At 38.9% G+C, this 21054-nt stretch overlaps 1 protein-coding gene across 1 annotated transcript in view; it reads left to right on the top strand.

Annotated features, from left to right (window-relative positions):
• GYPC (glycophorin C (Gerbich blood group)) overlaps positions 1-20755 on the top strand; it is a 34838-nt gene extending 14083 nt beyond the window's left edge. The window contains exons 2-3 of the mRNA XM_068408142.1: positions 12871-12921; positions 15324-20755. Of these exons, the coding sequence (XP_068264243.1) occupies positions 12871-12921; positions 15324-15520 (248 nt within the window). The 3' untranslated portion in view covers positions 15521-20755. The remainder of the gene's footprint in view (positions 1-12870; positions 12922-15323) is intronic.
• Positions 20756-21054: the final 299 nt, after the last annotated feature.

Raw genomic sequence — 21054 nt, 5'->3', positions numbered from 1 at the left:
CCCTAACATTCTGTGATTCTGTGATTCTGTGATAAAACTTTTTGCATTTACCAGAGTTTCTCATATGAAATATTTTAACCTCCTGCTCATATCCAGACTCACCACTTGGCAGGACTGAGCCTTACCTCCCCCCTCTGCCCTCGTCTTCAATGAGCTCTTTTAACTTGAAATTGAAGGAATTCAACCTTGGGAGCTCAGCATTACTGAAGGCACAGCTTGTGTCACAGAGCAAGGCACTCCCTTGCCTTGTTCCCCCAGGTAACCACAGTGCTTCCAGGAACCATGCAGAAATGCATGTGGTCATGACTTTGTCCTTTTGTCCCCTCTAACAGCCAGCTGTGCAGCAGGAGCCAGCCCCAGCAACGGTAAAGGCTGTTGCCTGAAGCTGTCCATGCAACTCAGCACAGCACAAAGGTGCTGTCATGCCTAGCCCCTGTCTGGGAATGCAAGCCGAATGGGTCTCTGCCGCTCCCTCTTCCCTCCTCATTCAGCTGAGCTCCTGCTTGTCAGAAAAAAGTGTTCAGTGTAAGGCTTTAAGGAAGCAAAGCCAGACTGCTGTGTATCTCCCTTCTTTATAAAGCACATGCATACCCTAGGCAACATTTCTTGCTGACTGTCTTCTGAAGGGAATCCCAAGAGCAAAGAATATAGTCAAACCTTAGAGCTTCTACTTGTGTGTTTAACTCAACTCTTGTGGGGGTGGCAGGGGCATGGGGAAAGACTACCATGTCTCATGAAAGTACCTTAGTGGATTTAGAAACATAGCCATCAGGTCTTGTGGAAGAAGGAATTAAATTTGACAGACAGGCCCTGTGAAAGCGTGGGCTGTCTTATCCACTTCTTTCAGTTTTCTATTCCATCTATGCAGATGGAACCAAAAAATGCAAAAGGGATGTGGGCTTTACTCCTCTCTGACTTGTAACAGATACATACTTGTGTCCCAGCCTTGCCCTGACATAAAGTACGGCACAGCTCCCCCGAAATAAACTGCAGCTCACACATATCTCAGGGTGGAACTTGGCTCTTAAACAAAGTTTAATGGGAGCCTGCTCTGGCTGAACTCTACTTATGACTTCATATTTTCCAGGGCTGTGCTAGTGCTGTTGGTTTGTTCATTTTTCTTTTTTCTTTTTTTTTCATTCTCTTTATACTAATAGGTGTTTCAGTGCGATAACTTGACCTTATGATACTGTTCCAAAGCAGACTTCTTTGGAGGCAACGGTAAATAGTTTGGGTATGTTATGAAAGGGCTTTGAGAAATTTACAGGCTCTCTCATGACTGCTTGAGAAGGCAGATTTTTGCAGCCTGTTAGGCAGTGTCAACTGGTGAATTAAACTGGGAAATTAGAAAAGAGAGAGGATGGACAGAGGCTGTATAAGATGACGTTGATGATAAATCCTTGGTTCTCTCATGTTTCTAATAGTCATAAAATAGAGATTTAAAAAGCTTTCACCACGGGCCCAACTGAGCAGTTGGAATGTGTGAGAGATCTGCCACCATCTCCAAAGGGAGAAGAAGCAGTTTAACAGAGAGAGTTTTTGCAAATCCCACCTTATATGTATAGCACTTGGTATTTCACTTTGTGTGTTGGAAGAGCGCCCTGCTTTGATGCAAGTCTAAATGGGACAGCAGTGACTGCTGCTGCTGCGTGTCTGTGGAGCGTGATTGCTGCTGATTCAGCTGTGGAAGAGCAGCATCCCTCCAGGCAGGGAGGGAGGTACAGGGTAACAGCTCTGCCCTAGGGTCCCTATTTTGACAGCTGAGAGCAGGCCTTTACTTCTTAGTGCATTCCGATATATACTCAACATAGAGAATACCAAGCCCAATTTTTTCCATGACCTTCTGGAAGCACTGTATTTCAAAAGAGACATTTGGCTGTGAAAATCTGGAGTTCTCTGTTCTGTTCAGACTAATCTAGCAAGGAAACCTCCAGCTTTATCCAGCTGTTTTTCCTCTTACACTTCTCTTTTGGGGAACGTGTTTTTTTCTGAGTGCAGATTTATAATGTACTTCACCTGCCCAAAACAGCATTCCTGCTTTTTGCCCGCTCTGTCTGCACCAAGCAAACCCCTCCCTGTTAACAGATAGACCGAGACAGTCAGACCACATGGTGACTTGGATCAGTTTGCCAATAAGTAAATACCCCCCACCTCTTTCCTGTTGGTGGGCTGTTTTTCTGCTGGATCAGCTTGAAAGGAAAAGAGTCAGGAATGAGAATGCCCTTCTCTGCTGGAATATAGCAGACAGCTCAGATCTCAACAATTCACTCTCAGCATTCCTGCATGTGTATTTCGTCCATTTAGGAAAGGAGCAGCCCCAAGGCTCTACAGTAAGTCAACATACGTTGATCAGAGAAGTGCCATAGCAAGCATTTGTTGCTATTGAAAAGTACTAGACCATATTTCTTTGCTTAATGGCACACATTAATCCTCCATTGAATTGTCAGGGCTGTCCAAGCTGAATCTGGCTTTAAAGGTTTAAAATATAGTCCAAACTATAAAAAGGTAGCATTGTGACCATAAAAGGAGCTGAAAAAAATCTCAGCAATGTCCCTTTGGTTTTTCCTTTGCTGTTTAAACCACTAAGGACAAGGTCTACAAGCTTTGAAATGGTTGCCAAAAAATGGCATTTTTTAAATTGATGACCAAAACATGAATATTATCCAAGTACCCACTGCTACTTCTGTTTTCAGTTCGGTTTCCTGATGAAAAGAGTCTTATATGTTCCTGCTGTATATCTGTCTGCTTAATCATCTGTTCATCCATCTGTCACTTCCCAACAAGAACTCTTGGATCTACTGACCAGTTTCAACCAGATCTGAGGCAGAAGCCTCAGAAATTATCATTGTCCAAGTTGTATGAAAATCAACATTTGTCTACAGAGAGCCATTCAAGCAAGCAGTAACACAAAAAGGACTCCTTGTTAGCAGACTAAACTTAATGGAGTTCTTTTCTAGTTAGGAATGTAATAGTATCAAATTTTGGCATGATAAGGTTGCTTGCATAAACATGACTGCAACTTAGCAGGTAGAAGCAGAGTCTAAGACACTGTTTAAGCACCTATAGGAGAGATCTAGCCCTTCTGACCAGTGCATGTTGAAAGCTCTGCAAAAAAGTCTCTGACTATAGAAAGGCTAAGCCCTCAGCACAGGCTTTGAAAAGGGGTGGTTGAGCAGTGCTAACAGTAATGGTTGGGATTTGTTTTCCCTAATTATGGACTTCAGAAAGCTAGGCTTCTAATCTAAGCTAGTCTTCTAATCTAGACTAGTCTTCCAGATTTGCCACTTGGTTGATGGGAAGAAAAATTCCCACCCCATCCCCCAGGATTTGTCACACCTCTGTTGGAGCTGAATGGATCTCCTTGCAAGAAGACATGTCAGAATAGAATAGAATAGAATAGAATAGGGTAGGATAGTTCCAGTTGGAAGGGACCTACAATGATCACCTAGTCCAACTGCCAACTAGTGTCCTCTCTGCAGCACCTGTGGAGACAGTTTAGGTCATGTAGACTCCTTTCCAGTAGACAAACATCTCACCAGGCTGGTTATTATCTCTCCACCTACATGGTACTTACCACTCACATTTCATTAGGAGAGAGGAACATTAGTAATGAGTTGTTAATGAATCTCACAACAGTGTAAGTCCAGCACTGAAAAACATTCAGTATATGGCTTTAATGAAGGTTTTTTTTCATGCTCAGCTCTGTTAACGTGTTCAATATGCTATTTGTCAAATAGTGCCAGATAACTGTCCAAAAATAATAGACAAGCAAGACCTTTTTCTTTACTTTTTTTCCTCTTTTTAACAATTATTGCACAATCTGTCTAGAATTGCTCAGATGAATGAGAGATGATAAAAAAGTTTTGCTCAGCTCAATTCAGACTGCTTGGACTGATACGTAAATGATTTTCAAATAATAAAATGGGCTTTGTCTTTAAATGGAGCAGATATGCAAAAGAAATCTGCATATTCATTGCAGAATCCTTGGAAAATGAGAAATGTTGTTTCCCTGAGCTATTATTTGCCTTGCAAGTTTCTAAGGTGTTTCAATATGTTTTATTTAATTTGTTTAATATGCCCAATATTTAAAGCATGTGGAAGATTGTTTCTACTAGAGATAGCTCCATTAATAATATTAACCTCATCAGTGCTCCAGGAAAGATCTCTTTGTCCCTAAAGAGCATATGCTAAACATCCTAACATTTCCACTTGCAATGCTTAGTAGACAGTGCCTTAGGCAAGCACGTGTATGAGTTGGATGTAGCTGAATACAATTCATATCAAATAAGCTAGGGGACGGAGCACAGAGAACTCCTGTTTCCAAGAATTATCACCTGTTGGACTGCTTTGCTACAAAATATTGGTGATGGGAATGACACATAAAGGAAGAAGCCTGCCCATGCTGGGAGAATGATTATAATTTTCTAAGGATAGTAGCCTGGCACTACATGCTTTGAATTGTCAGAATAATAGCTTGGTGCATAACTGCAGGCTTTCGCCAGGTTCCAGGTGATTTCTAGATGACATGACCTGTAATTTGATCATGTCACCTGTAATTTAAGCGCAAGGTCAAGGTTTCTCCTCTCAGAATGAGAAACAGACATTTATCAGCCTTAATAGAATAATGGCAAGGTTTCTTTCTTTGCATGTCAATGTTCATTAAAATAAGTTCTCTGCCAGCAGCAGAACCAGTGAAACACTCTTACTTTTGGATTTATGTCTCTGTTCCCTAAATCCCACCCCCAGTATACACTGGGTCCCTTCCATAGCAGCTCCCCATGGGGAGGGGAAGCACCTTGCTGCAGCTCCTCTGGATCTACATGCATGGTGACTGGAAAGCACGTGGTGACCAGAGAACCAGCTGCTGCTAAGAGCTTAAAATTGCTGAGTCCTCTCTGCCTTTCCTTCGCTGATGAACTACTCTAGTCTACCTTTTCTCTCCAGCCTACAGTTTTCATGAAAATTGAGGCAAAGTGCTTATCTTTGCCTGCTCTCCCTTGAAAAACAGTTGGAGTTGAATAATGGAGTCAAAACTTGTAAAGGTTGCAAGGACAGTCAAGAACACAGCAGCAACAGAGAAAATCAGTGCAAAAATGCTGCTGAATATATTCAATGGAAATATTTCAAATACTAACAAACAATTCAGTCTGCCTTAGGGGGACTAATTTTAACTGTTTGTCTTGGACAGTACCACATCCATAAAAAGGGTATGTTTCAAATGTAAACTAAAACCTAATCTTAAGAAGTTATTAAGGTCATAAAATCAAGCACAGCAACATTAAGAAACACAGAGATCACCTTGTCCTCTGGTGACACGGTGAAAAGGCCTGAGAGTCAGGACTGAGGCTTGTAGATCTGTTAGGTACGAATTAAAAGCGCATCTTGGTAAATAATTACAAGCAGTTTAGTAGTTAAATTGTCTTACTGCATCATATAACCATTTACGCAAGGGGTTGGGAAGGAATTCTCATGTCCTCCAAGACCTCTTGGCCTCTGCCTTTCCGCTGAAAGGTTCTGGCTCAAATTTTTATGCTTATGTTTCTAACATGCGAAGTTTAAGTCAGCGCGGTGTGCTTCTTTCATGCACTGTTTCTCAAGAATTTCAAGTTAAGTATCTGTAGCAGGTTGTCAGATGGTCTTTCACTATAGTCAGCTCCTTTGATTACATATGATCATTTGCAGCATTTGCAATGGTTAATCAATTAATTCAGCAACTCCTTTCCATTCAGCTTTGATCTCAGTGAACGAGCAAATGGCTGTTTTGTTCCCATTTTTATTCAGCAAAAATGACTAGAGCTTGAAATTGTTGACTTTGGAGGAAAGTCAGGCAGAAATTATTTGGCAGATTCGCTGGATATTTAATGTTTCTTTCAAAACCTCCTGATTAAAAAGCCCTCAAAAGGAGTACTCTGTTCTGATGAAGAGAGGGGAGGTGGGAGGAGGAAGGACACATGCAGGAAAATGGCCTCATCATGGACTGTACCTTATGGAATGATTCACACCCCATTTGTCACTCCTTCTTTAATGAAGCAATACCGGGTCAACTTATCTTCCTCAGCAAGATGTTGTACATTTGGAGCATGAGCCAACTTTGATGGTTATGGAGGAAAAATGTAAATGATGTCCTGGTTACATTAACATATTTCCATGGAAATTGAGGAACTTTTTTTGCAGTGATATGACTATAAACATGAGGCAGACAAAACAGGGTACAACTTGAAGTTGCCACATGCAATCCTAATCTAATTAAACTAATTTGATAATGCCCTTTTATCCTCACTATATTACAAAGAGTGAAAAGTCTTGAACAGACCTTTATTTTAATTGAATGAGAATAGGTTTTGGCTTCTCAGAATTAATGACAAAATACTTGGTATCTAAGGTAGAAAGAGGATTGGGCCCAGTACACTTTAGTTTTGTAGATATTTTTAATCTGCATTATTTACCTTACATTTGGAGCACAGTCCATTCACTCACCCAAAAGATCATGTGGTTTTTGTTGTATGTCACCATTATCGTCCTTATAATAATTTAGTATATAGTTGGAAGCCAAATTATTCTTTCTCTTGTCCAGATTGACAGATGAGAAACTGTTCCTTAATTTTGAAAGAACAGCTTTGATATGTTTCATTATCTAATGGGAGCTGGTGATGGCTTTTTCAGCAGAATGCATCAAATTGATGGGTTCAGACTGATGACCCTTCGGGATGAGAGATGCCAGCTCTGGCAGGGCACTGCACGCTTACTGGCAAATATTAAAATAAGTAATGTTGGTTTTTTAATCCAGAAAGGCTTCAGTGTGACACATCTGATATTGTAACACAGGCCAGAGAGCAGCTTGAACAATTAACATATTTTTAATGTGAAGTTTTCAGAAGTTGGTTCAACTCATTTTTACACATGCAGCTGCAGTGAACCAGTTCTAACTGTAGCTTGTAAATTAAATCGGTATGCTAAGGTTAATAGAGTAAAATGATTTTCTCATGAATGCAATGTGTTGGCAAGGCAGAAACATAAACAAAAGGGCAAGGAGGACATACCACAGTTGCATAAACAATGGAGATGTTAAGACTTCGTTAGTTCTTCCATACTAAATGTGTGGTAAGAAAAGTCTTGCATCGGTGATGACAATAGGGACACATAAGACCTGCTTTTACAGTTGAGAGGAATGATGACTGCAGAAGAACATATAAAGAACAAAAAGAGCCCCATGAAAAGGAACAGTTATAATAAATACATTTTTATATACGTAATATTAAAAAATAAAAAATTGCAAACAATCTAGTAAAGGTCTTTAACAATTGCAAAATCTTCCTGGTGGACTCTGTATATTCCTCAATACTTTCAGAAGTTTATGTTTTGCTGAACCCAAACAAATTCCTTTCTATCATCTTCAGTGAAAGCACTTAGATCAATAATGAGTGTTTTTGAAACCCCACCTAAATTCTGTACATAAGAAGGCAGTTTTCCTTTAAAATTACAACTTCTTAAAAATAAGGCAAAATTAGTATGGTATGTTGTGTTAGGTCAATTGATACAACCCCAAAAATAGACAATAATTTGCTAGACTCGGTATTACTGAGTAAACTGTATTTCATTAGTCTCCAGTTATCCTTAAAGCTCTCTTTCAAATGTATGAATGTATGAAAGAACAATCAATACAAAGGCAAAATCCTTCTCTGAATTACATTTATATCTGGCCTGAGTCATAAACAGGGTGTTATTCAGTTTGAACATCTCCCTTGTTTACTGGAAGTGCACAGATAGATAGTACTAATATTTAAGACAAAATCGTTAAACATTTGATAGATGAATTCTCAAGACACATTTCAGCCTACAGACTGCAGACTGCTTACGCACCACTTCCTGCAACAACACTGTCAATGTTTGAGATGGTTCTGCAAAGCACGCCCATGGATACACCAAGACAAGGTTGGGTTGTTCCTCACCTGGAAAAGTCCCACCAGCAGCAATGTTTTTCATAGGTGGTTAGGTAAGCTGATTAAAGATGAAATCTTTAATGTGTGTTTCCTCGTCTATACACCTAGGAAAGCCCGAAGAAGGAAATTGCTGCCCTAAGGAGCTCAGCTCATCATTCCCAGGAATTGAATGAATTCAAGCACTTCTTATGCAATGAATAGGCACATTAAGAGATAAAATGGGTTGCCCAAGAAAGCAGTTAGAGACATACTTGAGTGTAATTTAGCAGTCAAGGCTTCGTCTGAGATTGTAACCACAAGCAGGCAACAATGGAGCATCATGATAAGGGATAGCTTAGGCTGCTAAGAATCAAAAGCACAAGCTTGTGGGTAGGAAAATCCTGAAAGGCAGGAGTGGGAGCAGTGCTGCCTGGCTGGTGTTGAGTGGCTTTGAAAATTGTGTTGTAAAAGCTGCTTATCACACATAGATATCTGTATACTTGCTCAGCTTGACTCACCCACTCCAAAACAGCAGTATCACAGCTGCAAGGAAATTGTGACAACGTGAGCTGTAATCTTGGGCTTTTCTTTCTATATTCAACACTACTTAGCAGTAAACACTTGTCCAGCTTTAGGCTGGAGCTTTATCTTGGGAAATGAGAGAGACACTGAGAAGCTTGGGGTAAGGTCTATGTTATCCCATCAAATTGCCCTTGTGGATTATACAGCAGAGATTTGGTAGTTCGCACCAGTAGATTAGATCTATCCTGTAGTATGATTCCCACATATTCATATCAGATGTGCCAAGTGGGGATCCCTTTGCAGGTACAGTTTTCCTTTCATACCTTTTCCATGTGTAAATCCATAACAAGCAAACATGTAGGTACTTACATTGCTACTTACAGTGCTGACTGCAAAACCACTAAGGGCACAAGTACAGAATTTTTTTTCTGGAAACTCCTTTAGCAGGTGAAAATGATGCCTGAAAAGTTCGAAAGCTTGAACCTCTCTGCAAGTTTATCATATGCCACTGACAGTAGCCACAGAAGCACATTAAGGCACTATTTTCTGCAGGTTGCAGGATCTAAAAATCTGTGCTTTCTATGCTGGATGGGAGAAAGTATTTTGGGAATGAATATGCCCTTTCTCATCACCAGGTAAATTGAATGGCTTGTCAGTTTGGATGTCTTAACATGGTTATGCTTATAATGTAGCTCACTGATAAGTCTTCCATCTTTAACAGGATTCCCATATTACTTTGTGTTTTCCTTAAAAACCTGTTTCCTGTTGTCACAAAATCATGCCAAACCATCAGTGTTCATCTACAATGCACATTTTGTCTTTGGTATTGCAGAGAAGGGCTGGAAAGTAAGACTTGAATGAAGCTCAGGTATGAAAGAAAGGGCAAATTTTAAAAGTTTTAGATTCTGTTAAAGCCAGTGTCATAAATTTTGAGCAGGAAGTGACTTATGGCTTTTAGTGGTTCAGATTTGTAATTTAAAGAACGAAAGAAACCATTACAACTGCCAGGAGAAAAGCATAGCAAAACAAGGAGAGTGCTGAACCTCAAACAAACATTTTCACTGCTGGACCTGCCTCCTTCAAACAAGTGCTCCTCAGCCAAAATGGAATGGGATCAGTTTATACTAGAAAAAAACCTTCAAAATTAATAAACGTCAAGTTTTATTGGAAAATTGCACCTGGAGGAGATGGTTTAACAAATTTACCGACGAATTTAGCAGGAAAAATTCACCACTAGCTACATTAACATAAAAGCTAGTTGTACTGGCTTTTCAGCTTTGAACTGCAAAGCCAGAGATCTGCTTGCAGTATTTAATTCAGGAATATTCCTGGGGCTTTCAGAGGCTGCTGCCTTCTCAGCATGATTTGAATGATGAGAGTGAGACAGGTAGTAATTGTTGTTCTATTGCAAAATTCCTTATCTGTAAGTCATGGGCAGAACTGGAATTTGATTAATTTCAGGTCATGGCATAAAGGCATTTCTTTCCCTTCATTCTGGCTTTTAGAAACATACTTCCCAAAAACAGGCAATTTGATTTGTATGTTCTGTTCTTGATTTAGCCAACTCGTTCTGATGGCCAGAGATTTTATGAAAAACAGGTTTTCCCACAATCTTTTGATTTCTGTGTGTCATGGTAACCAATGGCACAAATAACAACACATCTAAACACTTTCGGGACCAGATTGTAGCTATGGACAAGGGCCAGTATAACAGTGAGAGGAAGTTTTGCAAGAACAATTTAGCAGCAAATAACACAAAAGATGTCCTTGAAACAAAGGAAAATAACCAAAAGAGATGCAACAGCAGTTACAGAAACACAGACCTCTGAGTGCTCTGCAAGCAAAGAGCACAATAAAGAAGGTACAAGAAGGCCAAAACCTACAACCATTGTTCAGCTAAAAATTCCTCCAGTATGTTAGGTATCTTTTCTGCCTCAGAAAGTGAAGATTCAGTCCTACAGTAAAGCAGTGTATTTCTCACATAAACTGAGCTGAAGATAAAGAGAACATGCTGAGGTTCCTGGCCAAACATGGATTCCCCCCTGCCTAACAATACAGTGATATTGCCATGAATCACATAGCTATTTTTGGACAAAGTGAAATTTCAGGAACTGTGAGACAGGCATGGAGGGTGCCTCTATCTCCTTCATCATCCTTGCTCCAAAACTGATCTGGGGAGCAGACCCTGGAAACTTCTGGACATTGGTGGTAGCTGCAGTGTCCTAGCACTCTGGATGATGCAGCAAAAGCCAAGTGCCACCTGGGAGGACAGCAAGAACTTTCTGTGGTCAAAAGTCGATACACAAAGGAGAAGTCAGACTCTCGTGCTTGCACTAAAATGGGAACTGCGGTGAGTGAAACCACATCATGGTGTTAGCTGGTTGCTGAACAGCACAGCATTGTCAGCTTAACAGATCAGTGCCAAATACATGATAGCTCAAGATGGGTCCAGCATTCTTATGAAAACTTAGGAAGTACAGTACGGAAATGAAAACTTTTCTGCAAAGTGATGATACTGTAATGCATTATCCAAAAGCACTTTGGTGGCAAGTACTAGAGACAAGGCACCTGCTTGTTATCTGAATCTGAGAGGCACCTGGGAATGACAGGAAAGAGCAGAGAGTTACTCGCATACCTTTTTATAATTAAAGGGATAATGATTTGATCTGGAATTAATGTTTGAAAGCAAGCTGTGTGGCTAGGAAAGCACTTCAGAATTCACACCTTCAAGAATGTGATTGCTGTAGAAGAGCCTGCTTTTTTGGCATGCAGCATATATTTGATGTATAAAGAAATACAGAACAGTTTGACCTTGAAGCAATTAATCTCTTCTGAGGCACACGGGTTTTGAATGGACGTAGACACAATTAGAGGTTTTAAATTACACAAGGCGTGCTCAATCTTTCCATCAGTGTATAGCTGGAAGAAAATGTGGGAAGGATCTCTGGGGGAGAGGAAAGTACTCCTACTTTCTAGAAAAAGCATCTCCCATGTTTGGAAAGAGGGGGATGGTTTGAATCTCAGCTCTCCTCAGTTTATTGCAATTTGATATAAGAGACTGGACATGAGTAAAGAGAAAGCTGCTGACAGTGTCTTATCCTTGCATCATTTATCACACATTTAGCCAAAGAAGAGCCAGATATCAGCCGTAGTGCCACTGTTGAATTTATAGAAGAATTAAGAATTAGCATTTTTACCTTTCCAGAGAACTTTTCTATCCACTGTATTTACCAATTGGAAACAAAAAAGACCTCACATAAAGCTATTTGCCTTTTTCAGAAACCAATATAATTTAGAATTGTATAAGTAGTACAATAATAAACAAAGAAAGGAGTGTCCTGTCATAAATCTAGCATGGAAAAATTCCAGGAGCTCATCACCTTCTCAGGCATCCACATAATTCAGGACTAAGCAGGCTGATACCAATGGCATGAAATAACGAGCAGAAAACAAGATCAGAATTGTACCCTGATCTACTATGGAGAAGCTAATGAAGAAATTCTTGTGTATATGAATTTACTTTCACTTAAGGTCTATATCAGATAATAAGGAGAGAAAAATCCTCACTGTTTTTTTAGGATTTTTTTTTCCTCTCCCCTTTAAAAAAAAATTGGCTATTCATTAGTTAGTTTGGATATTTTTAGTAAGTGCTATAATTAAGATCAAAACATAATTCAAATTCTAACTGCACTTTCAGTAGCTTACAACTTGTCAAACCAATTTCTTACTTCTTAAAAGGACATGGTCAGGTACTTCTTCTTTTGCATTTAAATTGCAAAGTTTTTTTTAATAAGTTATAATGCTGTAAAGAACATAATTTGATTTATCAGCACTGAATTCAGACTTACTCTAATTGACGACCGTGTTTTATAACGTACAAATAGCAGGCTTGCCTTGATTCCAAACGTAGATTTAAAAGAAAATAAATGTTAAGATTAAAAACAGGATATTGCAGATAAATAAATACTAATTGAAATCAATAGAGTCAGATTAATTTGCATCGATTCAAGATCCAGACCATACTCTGAAGAGCCATAAATGGGAACATAAATAGTCACCAACATTTTTTCCTCAAAACTACCTTTCTGAGAGTAATCACAGTACCTGAACGCTCTTAATTTAATCATTCACTGGAGGATGTTATAGGTAAGTGCTCATAATAAACAGTAGGTTCTTCCCTGAGGGGCATGACAGTTTGCATAATGTGTTAGCTGTTTATTTTCCAGTGTTACAGTGACAGAAAACTGTTACAGTACAGCTAATTCTAATGAGATGTTTCATAAATGTCTTTTCCTAATGAAAGGTCCTGTTTAAGTTCTGAGTTTCAGAGGTTAAAATAATACAGCAGCACCAGTACAGTCACTGCTGTTACATATGATGCAATTCCTTTTTCTTTAATTAACTTTTGTATGTTCTAATCTATTTATAGAAGAAGACATCGAGAGCCCCACAGCTGGAACAGATGTGGCTGTTATTGGAGGTAAGTAGCAGACTGTACTAAGCAGCACCGTTAGAATTAAAACAGCGGGTTGGTTGATTTCTTGCATTTTGCAAAACCCCTACTTTGCTGACAAGACAACAGGAACGGCACAATTAGAGTTAATTAGGCCAGTGGGAAATCTGCTCCCAGAGGGGCTATTGGCAAGATAAGAGATGAGATAACGAGCATAAACCATGTAGTGAGCAGTACCACCCCCATCCATTCCTCATTTTAGGACAAAGTACCTAACAGTCCAGCAGCAAAGTTAACCTCTGATGTTCTTCATTATTCACTGGGCCAAGATTACCATTTAATACAGAACTGGTGTAGCACCTTTGATTTAAGCCATGCTAGCTCATACCAGCTGAAACTTTATTTTTACAGAATATAGCATGGTGCATTTCCTTGTGTTCCATTAAAGCTCTCTCACATATTTAAACTAAATACAGTTGTCAGAATAAAAGAGCAAAGCTATGTTCACAGAAAGAATCCGTCTTTTTATTTTATTGTGTTTGTTCATTTCCATGCTAACGCACTAATTTCAGTCATTCACAAGGGGGTATACCAATCATTAGTGCAAATTGGTGAGGTTCTGCTATATTTCCCTCAGGTCCCATCTCCTGTAACTTTAATTTCAGCTTTCTATGAACAAGTAGCATGTAAATTGATTTGTACTTAGTCCCTTAGGCTTATTAATATTGTGCTACATCCAAAGCCTGTTAAAGTCTTTTGTGTCAAGGGATACCAGTGAGGTCCTAAAAACTGATGAAGCCCCCACTGCAATGATGATATTATTGTAAACCTAAAGTTCTTTGTATAAGCAATTTCATTTCTGCTAGCAGTAACTTCACTTTCCAGAACCAAGCACCGTAAAATCTGTGGGATAACATTGCAGGCATAGTTTTTAAGACAGAGTTATCATTTTTATTTAGCCTGCTAATATTCTGTCCATTCCCGTTTTCATGCCAATAGGGTATCCCCTCTCAGTTTACTGATGCTGATAAATCTAAAGCTTTGGAGATACCTATTCCTGCCACGTATCTTGAACACAGGGGACAGAAGAGAGATACTGTCTACATACCCCTCATTACCTCTGCAGAATAGTAGGCATTTCCAGGGAGCGATTCATCTGACCAAACATAGGAATTCAGTTCTAGAAGAGGAATCACTCCCCCGCACAATGTCCAGTAGAGGAAGGCCAAGGGCAGTAACTCAGATAGAGACTACTGAACTGTAGATTCCTACAGTGAGTCTGATGAATTCGTACCTATTGCATCCTCACATTCCACATATGGGGTTTTCCTATGAATGTCCTGTTCTGGTGCTTTTTATTGTGTATTTCTTTAATGTTTGGTTTACTCCTGGAGTCATGTGAATATATAATCAACTTAGTATCATGTACTTGCATAAAATCACAGCTAAAGAGTTTATAAGCACATCCCAGTTGTATCCAAAAACTGTTAAAAAAAATTAAAAACACACAAGTTGAATAAATTTCAAAATGCTTCATTTTCAGGATTCTTAAGTGAATAATTTGCTCTGAAGGGAAGGGGATAGAGCTTGTAATTTTTTAACAATGGACTTGTCACTGGTGCCTCTCTTTTATGGATTTCTACCTTTCACGTTAGAAAAGGAAAAAAAGGAAAGGGCTCTGGGAAGCAAGGACACCCCGTGTTATCTGCACAACCACCCCTGGAACTTGAATTTACTTTCCTTCACTAGGAGTGCTTCCTTTCACTGGTCCTGTGCACATTTGGGTTACTTACAGAAATTTTTGTCCAGTCAACACATTGCTAGTAATTAGCCTTAGTCCAGGAGACAGGAAAGATCTACTCAGAATCCCTTCTTCCTCCCAGGTGTCATCTCCACGTTCATTATGATCAGACTTTCTTAATTAGAGCACAGCATGAAATGGCATCTTGCAAATACGGAGCAGTACTGCAGTCATACAGCTCCTGCTATCTGTTGAATGTCTCCTAAGAAATACTCAGTGCCCTGTACTCCTGAAATTGAGTGCACTCATGGAGGCAGGGTCAAGTTGCCTGCAAACTCCCCTGAGTATATGTTACCAGAAGGATGAAAGAAACCTATTGGTTTTCCTTTATGTTCTCTTATTTCTCCTCATTTTCTAATTAACTTTTAGCTCCAATGAGTTCAATCAAATCAGGCCATTTATTTGAAAGCAAGCTAGTGAGACTTTGACCTGCATTCATGCAGTATCTATATCCCATCTTGGTTTTTGCAGTATCAGACTCTGTTCTGACTCTGGCCGCTGCAACATGTGAACATCCTATGATACATGGACTTTTCCCTATCAAGTAATTCAAGTTGTGATGCCCAGCTGTGAGATACTGCTCATATTTTATTACTGACAACACATTCAACTGGTCTCTTTCCTCTAGGTGTGATTGCTGCAGTGGTATTTGTCCTCATTTGCCTGCTGGTGGTGATGGTCCGGTACATGTACAGGCATAAGGGCACCTACCACACCAATGAGGCAAAAGGAACTGAGTTTGCCGAAAGCGCAGATGCTGCTTTGAAAAATGACCCCGCTCTCCAGGAGACAGTGGATGAGAGCAAAAAGGAATATTTCATCTGAGAGGCAAGGATTTCCATGGAGACTTCCCCAAGGGAATCAGTCAGAAATGCTGCATCAACAGAAGTGCTAAGAGATGGGTAATATGAGGATACAGACAAGCATGCTATTTGAAAAGTATCCCTTTACTTTTTTTGTCACTGTGTTGTTTCTTTTCCTCTACTGGTGAAGAACTAAATGCCAGATACTTGCCTGTTGATTTTATTAGCAACACAGCTGGTCACAGTTGAAATCAATATCAGATAAGAAGAAACAAAATCTCAGTATGAGTGATGTACCAAAACCAGATAAAGATAGCAAATGTCAAGCCTTGACATTTGATGAAAATAGCAGATGCCAATGGAAAACATCCTCTTAGAGTTAATGATGCATCCTATGCTGATATAATACAGAACTACCTGAAACTGAATTTCAAATGGTCACAAAACAAACATTAACCTAGATAAAGCTGATGTAGCTGGAACAAAAATAGCTTTGTAGCCCAGACATGTCCCCCCTCCCCTTAAATGTGCAATTTTATTGGCACAGGGGAGTTTGTTTTGTTTGTTTGGGGATTTAGATTGGGATTTTTTAAAAATTTTTTGAATTTTTTATATATAAAAGTCAGAGACATTTCAAAGAAATAAAACTGTTGGAAAACATGGAAAATATAAGAATGAAGGATTTATTTCTAACTTGCTCTGCACGTCAGCTTGAGAACTGCAAAATGTTGGAATTTACTATGTAGTATATAATAGTTAGTAGACTTACAAATATGATTCCAATTAGTTGGTAGGTTCCCTTCACGCATGCACAAATAGACAGATATTAAAAGGTAAAGCATCTTGGTTTGAGCAGGCCTTTTGAAACAATGGAGCTCAGCTAGATTTTTTCATGTAAGATATTTTTGCCTGAGTATTTATTTATTTATTTTGCATTGGAAAATTCTCTTGAACACCTGCCAGCAGGATTTTGGATTTTTGCAGGGAGAGGAATTCAGTTCTGGTGCAGATACTGATCTTTTACAAAGGCAACCATAAGACTGCCACTATAAAGAAGCTTGTTCATCTGCATCTCGCTGGCTTGTATTGATGTCTCCCTCTGTATGGCCTCTCTATGTCCTTCGCATTGTGCTAGATAAGAGAATTACACTGACTATCAATGTTTTATTATAAATAAATAAATAGATTAATAGCGGTGGGTCACATGAAAAGACCTTATTCCTCACCTAAGAATCAACGGTGACTCGTTTCTTTACCCCAGTAAGTTGGCTTCCTAATTGAAGCTCACAATTAACTCCAGAAATAGGATAATTGTTCTCTGCACCTGCTCATCCCCAGCTGCGATGGTGCCTTGGACTACCGAAAACAGAGGAGAAATACACGATAACAGATAAGACACTGATGAGCTCTGCTCAACTCGATATGTTTTTTCCTGTGTTTTGATCTATATATGTGTGTACATATATACAAAGCCATCTACAACTGTGCTTTCAAGACACTGTTGCTGATCACTTGTGCTCCCTTCTTGGCATCAAAGCTTGGAAAGCTCCTGGACTCCAGTATTCATCATCAACACTGGCCACAAAAATGCTGTACAGAAGACAGATCTGAACAAGAAAATATTCTGAGGACCCGAGCGAAGAAATTGGATATTTTTGTATTTTCAATCACAATCTCAGTCTTTTCTCAGTACCTGAAGGAGATAGACTCTGAATTATTCTTAGAATCCTGATAGCTTTGATTTTGAATCTTAAATCCCTGTGTATTTGCATTGTAACCAAAGAATATAAAAATTGTGCCAAATTTACTAAATGCTTAATGTATTTTTTGTAACATACGATTGCACAACCACATTGTATTCTGTGGCTAGTGCAGTATAAAATGCACAAAACCCAGCACTAGCAGAGCTCAAATATTTTGATATTATGCACTTGACTGTTTCCTTCTATGATACATTACTATTTTAATCTTTTTACTACTTTTGCAAAAGGAATCTGGTTTTATTTTTCTAGGACAAGTGTTGGAGAAATTCACTAATCTTAGCTCTAAGACTGAGTTTGTAAAACTGAAGTCCCCTGACCCTCCAGTTCAATAAAAACGTAAATATTTCCTCTGAGGACAGGGTAAACAGGGTGACTTGAGCTTTGCTGCATCTCCCACACAAGGCATGGGTACATCAAAAACTTTCCTCCAGTGCTAGCAGAACCTATAGAGGACCACCAGCCTTTTGTTCCTCGTCTTATACTTGGCTGACAAACAGTCCAAGCTTACAGCAACAGCTTCCCTGTTGGTAACGAGCCGCTTACAATATCTGTGAAGCAGTGACTCTGGCAAGAGCTATGGTTTCAGTTAATTTATTTTTTTACAGTGTCCTTTTGGATTCCAGGGCTTTGTGTATTTAGAAATGACTCAAGCATGCTGAACAGAGAGAAGAGATGGTTTGTGGAGATTTTGTGTTTATTAGGTTTTTTTCAGGACAAATTTTGCTTTGTAATGAAGAAAGCTCATGACATCTGATGACTGGCAGACTAACGGCCTGATTCTGCTATTTTTTACTGGTACAATAACTCTACTGTCTTGAGTCATTCAATTTAGTTGTAAAAGAGTGCATTACAAACTTCCTATAACTTTTAGGACTAATTAGCAAAACATCTTTCTGCAAGGAACATGTTGTGCTAAAACAAACATTATGTACAACGCCGAGATGTCTTGGTTGGCAGCCGTAGCTTTTCATCACCGATGATTAAATTATTTTTACAACTTGCTTTCTAAATAGGAGAATTAAGGAAACAATTTCTTTTTCCCCCCACATACTTTTATCCCAGGTCCCTCCATTGCTGTGGCCTTTTGTCCTGCAGCTCTCTGGTGCCTCATTTCCCCAGCCATGACTGCCATTCTTGTCTGCAGTCCCCCAGGCTCCCAGCTGGGTCCCCACTGCCTTCCCGATGGCAAAGGATTGGCCATTTACTTATGTATTTATTTATTTTTATCAGTGAAGATACTCTGTCCCTCTCTGCCAGCCAAGAGCCAATTTTCACAAAGGTTTTAGCTTTAGACTTCCAATCCTGTGTCGAATTTTATCAAACCTGACCAGCCTGACCTGAGACTAATTTACAGAGTGATCACATATGCTACGTTTTCACAGAAAACAAGTCTAAAAATGGTACTGCAAGCTCTCTAGTTAGTTAGTGATATAAACCTCTAGTTTTCGCTAAACAAGGGAGCAGAATGACAATCCCTCAAGCAACTCAGTTTTGTCCTGATGCCTTAATGCCCTGTGAAAGCTTGTTGAATCCCACTTTGCACAGAAAGTCACTGGCCCCTGTTTAGAAGCGTAAGTATTTTTCAATGATGTAGAGGGAAGCTGTGCATCAAAATGGCCAATATTTTCTGGAGTTGGAAGAGAGGATAAATATGATCTTGTAGGAACATAAGACATTTTTAAGGATATATGGAAATGACAACAGTTAAATATAATATTTCTGATTACATTGGTGAGCTTTAAGAGTGGTTCACAGAGCTTTCAAATTCTCTCTCTGAAAAACATCATTGTTTGCAAAACGAAAATAATCCCATTTTAAACCACCTCTTCTTGTCAAGATTTGAAACCAGGCTTCACAGATTCAATATTCTACCATTCTGCCTTAACATCTGGAACTCAATTTCTTCTAATTTTTGGAGGATACTTGTACAGTTCTCCCCTGCACAAAAATGACTGCTTGCCAGTGTCAGCCCCTGTAGCATCATTACAGCTCAGAAGAGTAATTCTGTCCAAAAGCAGACAGTCCCAAACACGTATCTGGCCACCCATTACTTGGACCTGGTATACATTTAATTCTGAGGCTTGGTCTCTATCATTCCAGGTTTTCCTGAGGTCCAATGTGCCATTGCACATTAATGCAGTCCCAAGGAGCATTTATTCAGCCACTAGTCAAGATGACTATGTATATTTTTTTTCTTTTTAGAAAAACAGGACCAAATTACTTTGAGGGACTATTGAAAATAGTACCATAGGATCCCTCAGAACATCAACACTGATTTTTCTCTTAAATCAAATCTCAGGATCATTGGGGAAACGCCAGTACAGGAAAATAAAAGACTGTTCCCTTTCAGCAAGGAATGCAGACAAGGTGCTGAAACATTTATAGCTGCAGGATAAGTAGGGTCGCACCATTAGATACAGCTTGCGAGGATTCCTCACAGAATACAAGAAATGCTGAGACAAGACGTAAATCAGTAAAAAGATACAGAGGGTGAGAAGGTAATTAGATGCCAATAGAGACGGAGAGCAGTTTTTCATAGAACAAAATAGATACTGCCATTTGGAGAAATCAAAGTGTATTTGCTGAAGGTAACTGCTGACAACAAATGTATTTGAATTGTATGAGGTATTTGAATTCCTTGCATGTGCAATCCAACCAAAAAATGCTGGTAAATACATGCCAAATGACTACTCATGTTAAACTTATTAAGAGCTGTTTATAGCATTTTCTAAAAATCTCAGTTCTTCACATAAGAAAGCTTTGTGTGTTTAGAAAATGTAGAAGCTTCACAGCAGCTGTTCATATAAAACAGAAAGCTAAAGAACCCCTGAACAAGCAATGAACACACATCTGATGTCTGGAAATTCAGGTAGTTAATAAGGGAAGCTAATGATATCAAAGAAAAACATATATGGTGAGTAAAAATTTCAACCATATTACAAAGAAATAGAATGTTTGTAGTAGTAGAGGTCCTTGTCTAGTTCAAGAAGGTAATATTGTCAGTGACCGGAAATAACAGATTCTTATTCTACATGACTGTTGCCTGTGTGGTGGGATAAAACCCCACTGAATTCAACAGGACAATAATTTCACTGACTATATTTATCCTTCCTGCAAAAAATTGTATTCCCACCCATGTCAGAAACAAACACACTAAATTAAAGCAGAAATCTTTATAATGGCTGATCTTTCAGAGTAACCTTGTGTCTTCACACCATTTTTCTGTTGTTTCAAACTGTATGATGGAAAGTATCTAATATGTTGTATTAAAGTCTATTTGAATGGCAGCATTGCTATGACAAGAATAGAGAACACAGAGATTTCAAAGCTTATTGCTGATTTTATGTTAAAGCTGCCTATAATGTTTGTATTTACCAAAGCTATTAATACACTGCTGGTGTAAATCTAGTGTATTTTGAGTTGGAAAGAAAGAAAAGCTAAAATATGAAGAAATATAACTTCATAATTAAAGTTGTCATTTTCAGCATTTAAAAGACTGTTCTCATATTTTCGTTCCCTTTCAAAATACCATGAACTTTGAGAATTGCCAATTATATTGTTTTCATAAGAACATAGATCATAAAGGAATAGTAGGCTAGAATTTTTCTAGCAAACCCTAAATTTTTCATGCAAACCCTAAAAGGCATACTGCTGGTGTTTGCATTAACAAAGAGAAGCTTTCAATAGATCTAAGGAGGGGTCAAACTTCAAATAAGAAATGAAAGAATAATTCTCTCTGAAGGAACATTACCCTGTGGATGCCATTGTGGACCTGTACACTGGTCTATTATCT

Source organism: Nyctibius grandis, chromosome 9 (assembly GCF_013368605.1).
Source record: "Nyctibius grandis isolate bNycGra1 chromosome 9, bNycGra1.pri, whole genome shotgun sequence".
NCBI classification, from domain to species: Eukaryota; Metazoa; Chordata; class Aves; order Nyctibiiformes; family Nyctibiidae; genus Nyctibius; species Nyctibius grandis.
The sequence above is the reverse complement of the archived record's forward strand: the minus strand, read 5'-3'. Positions and strand labels throughout refer to the sequence as shown.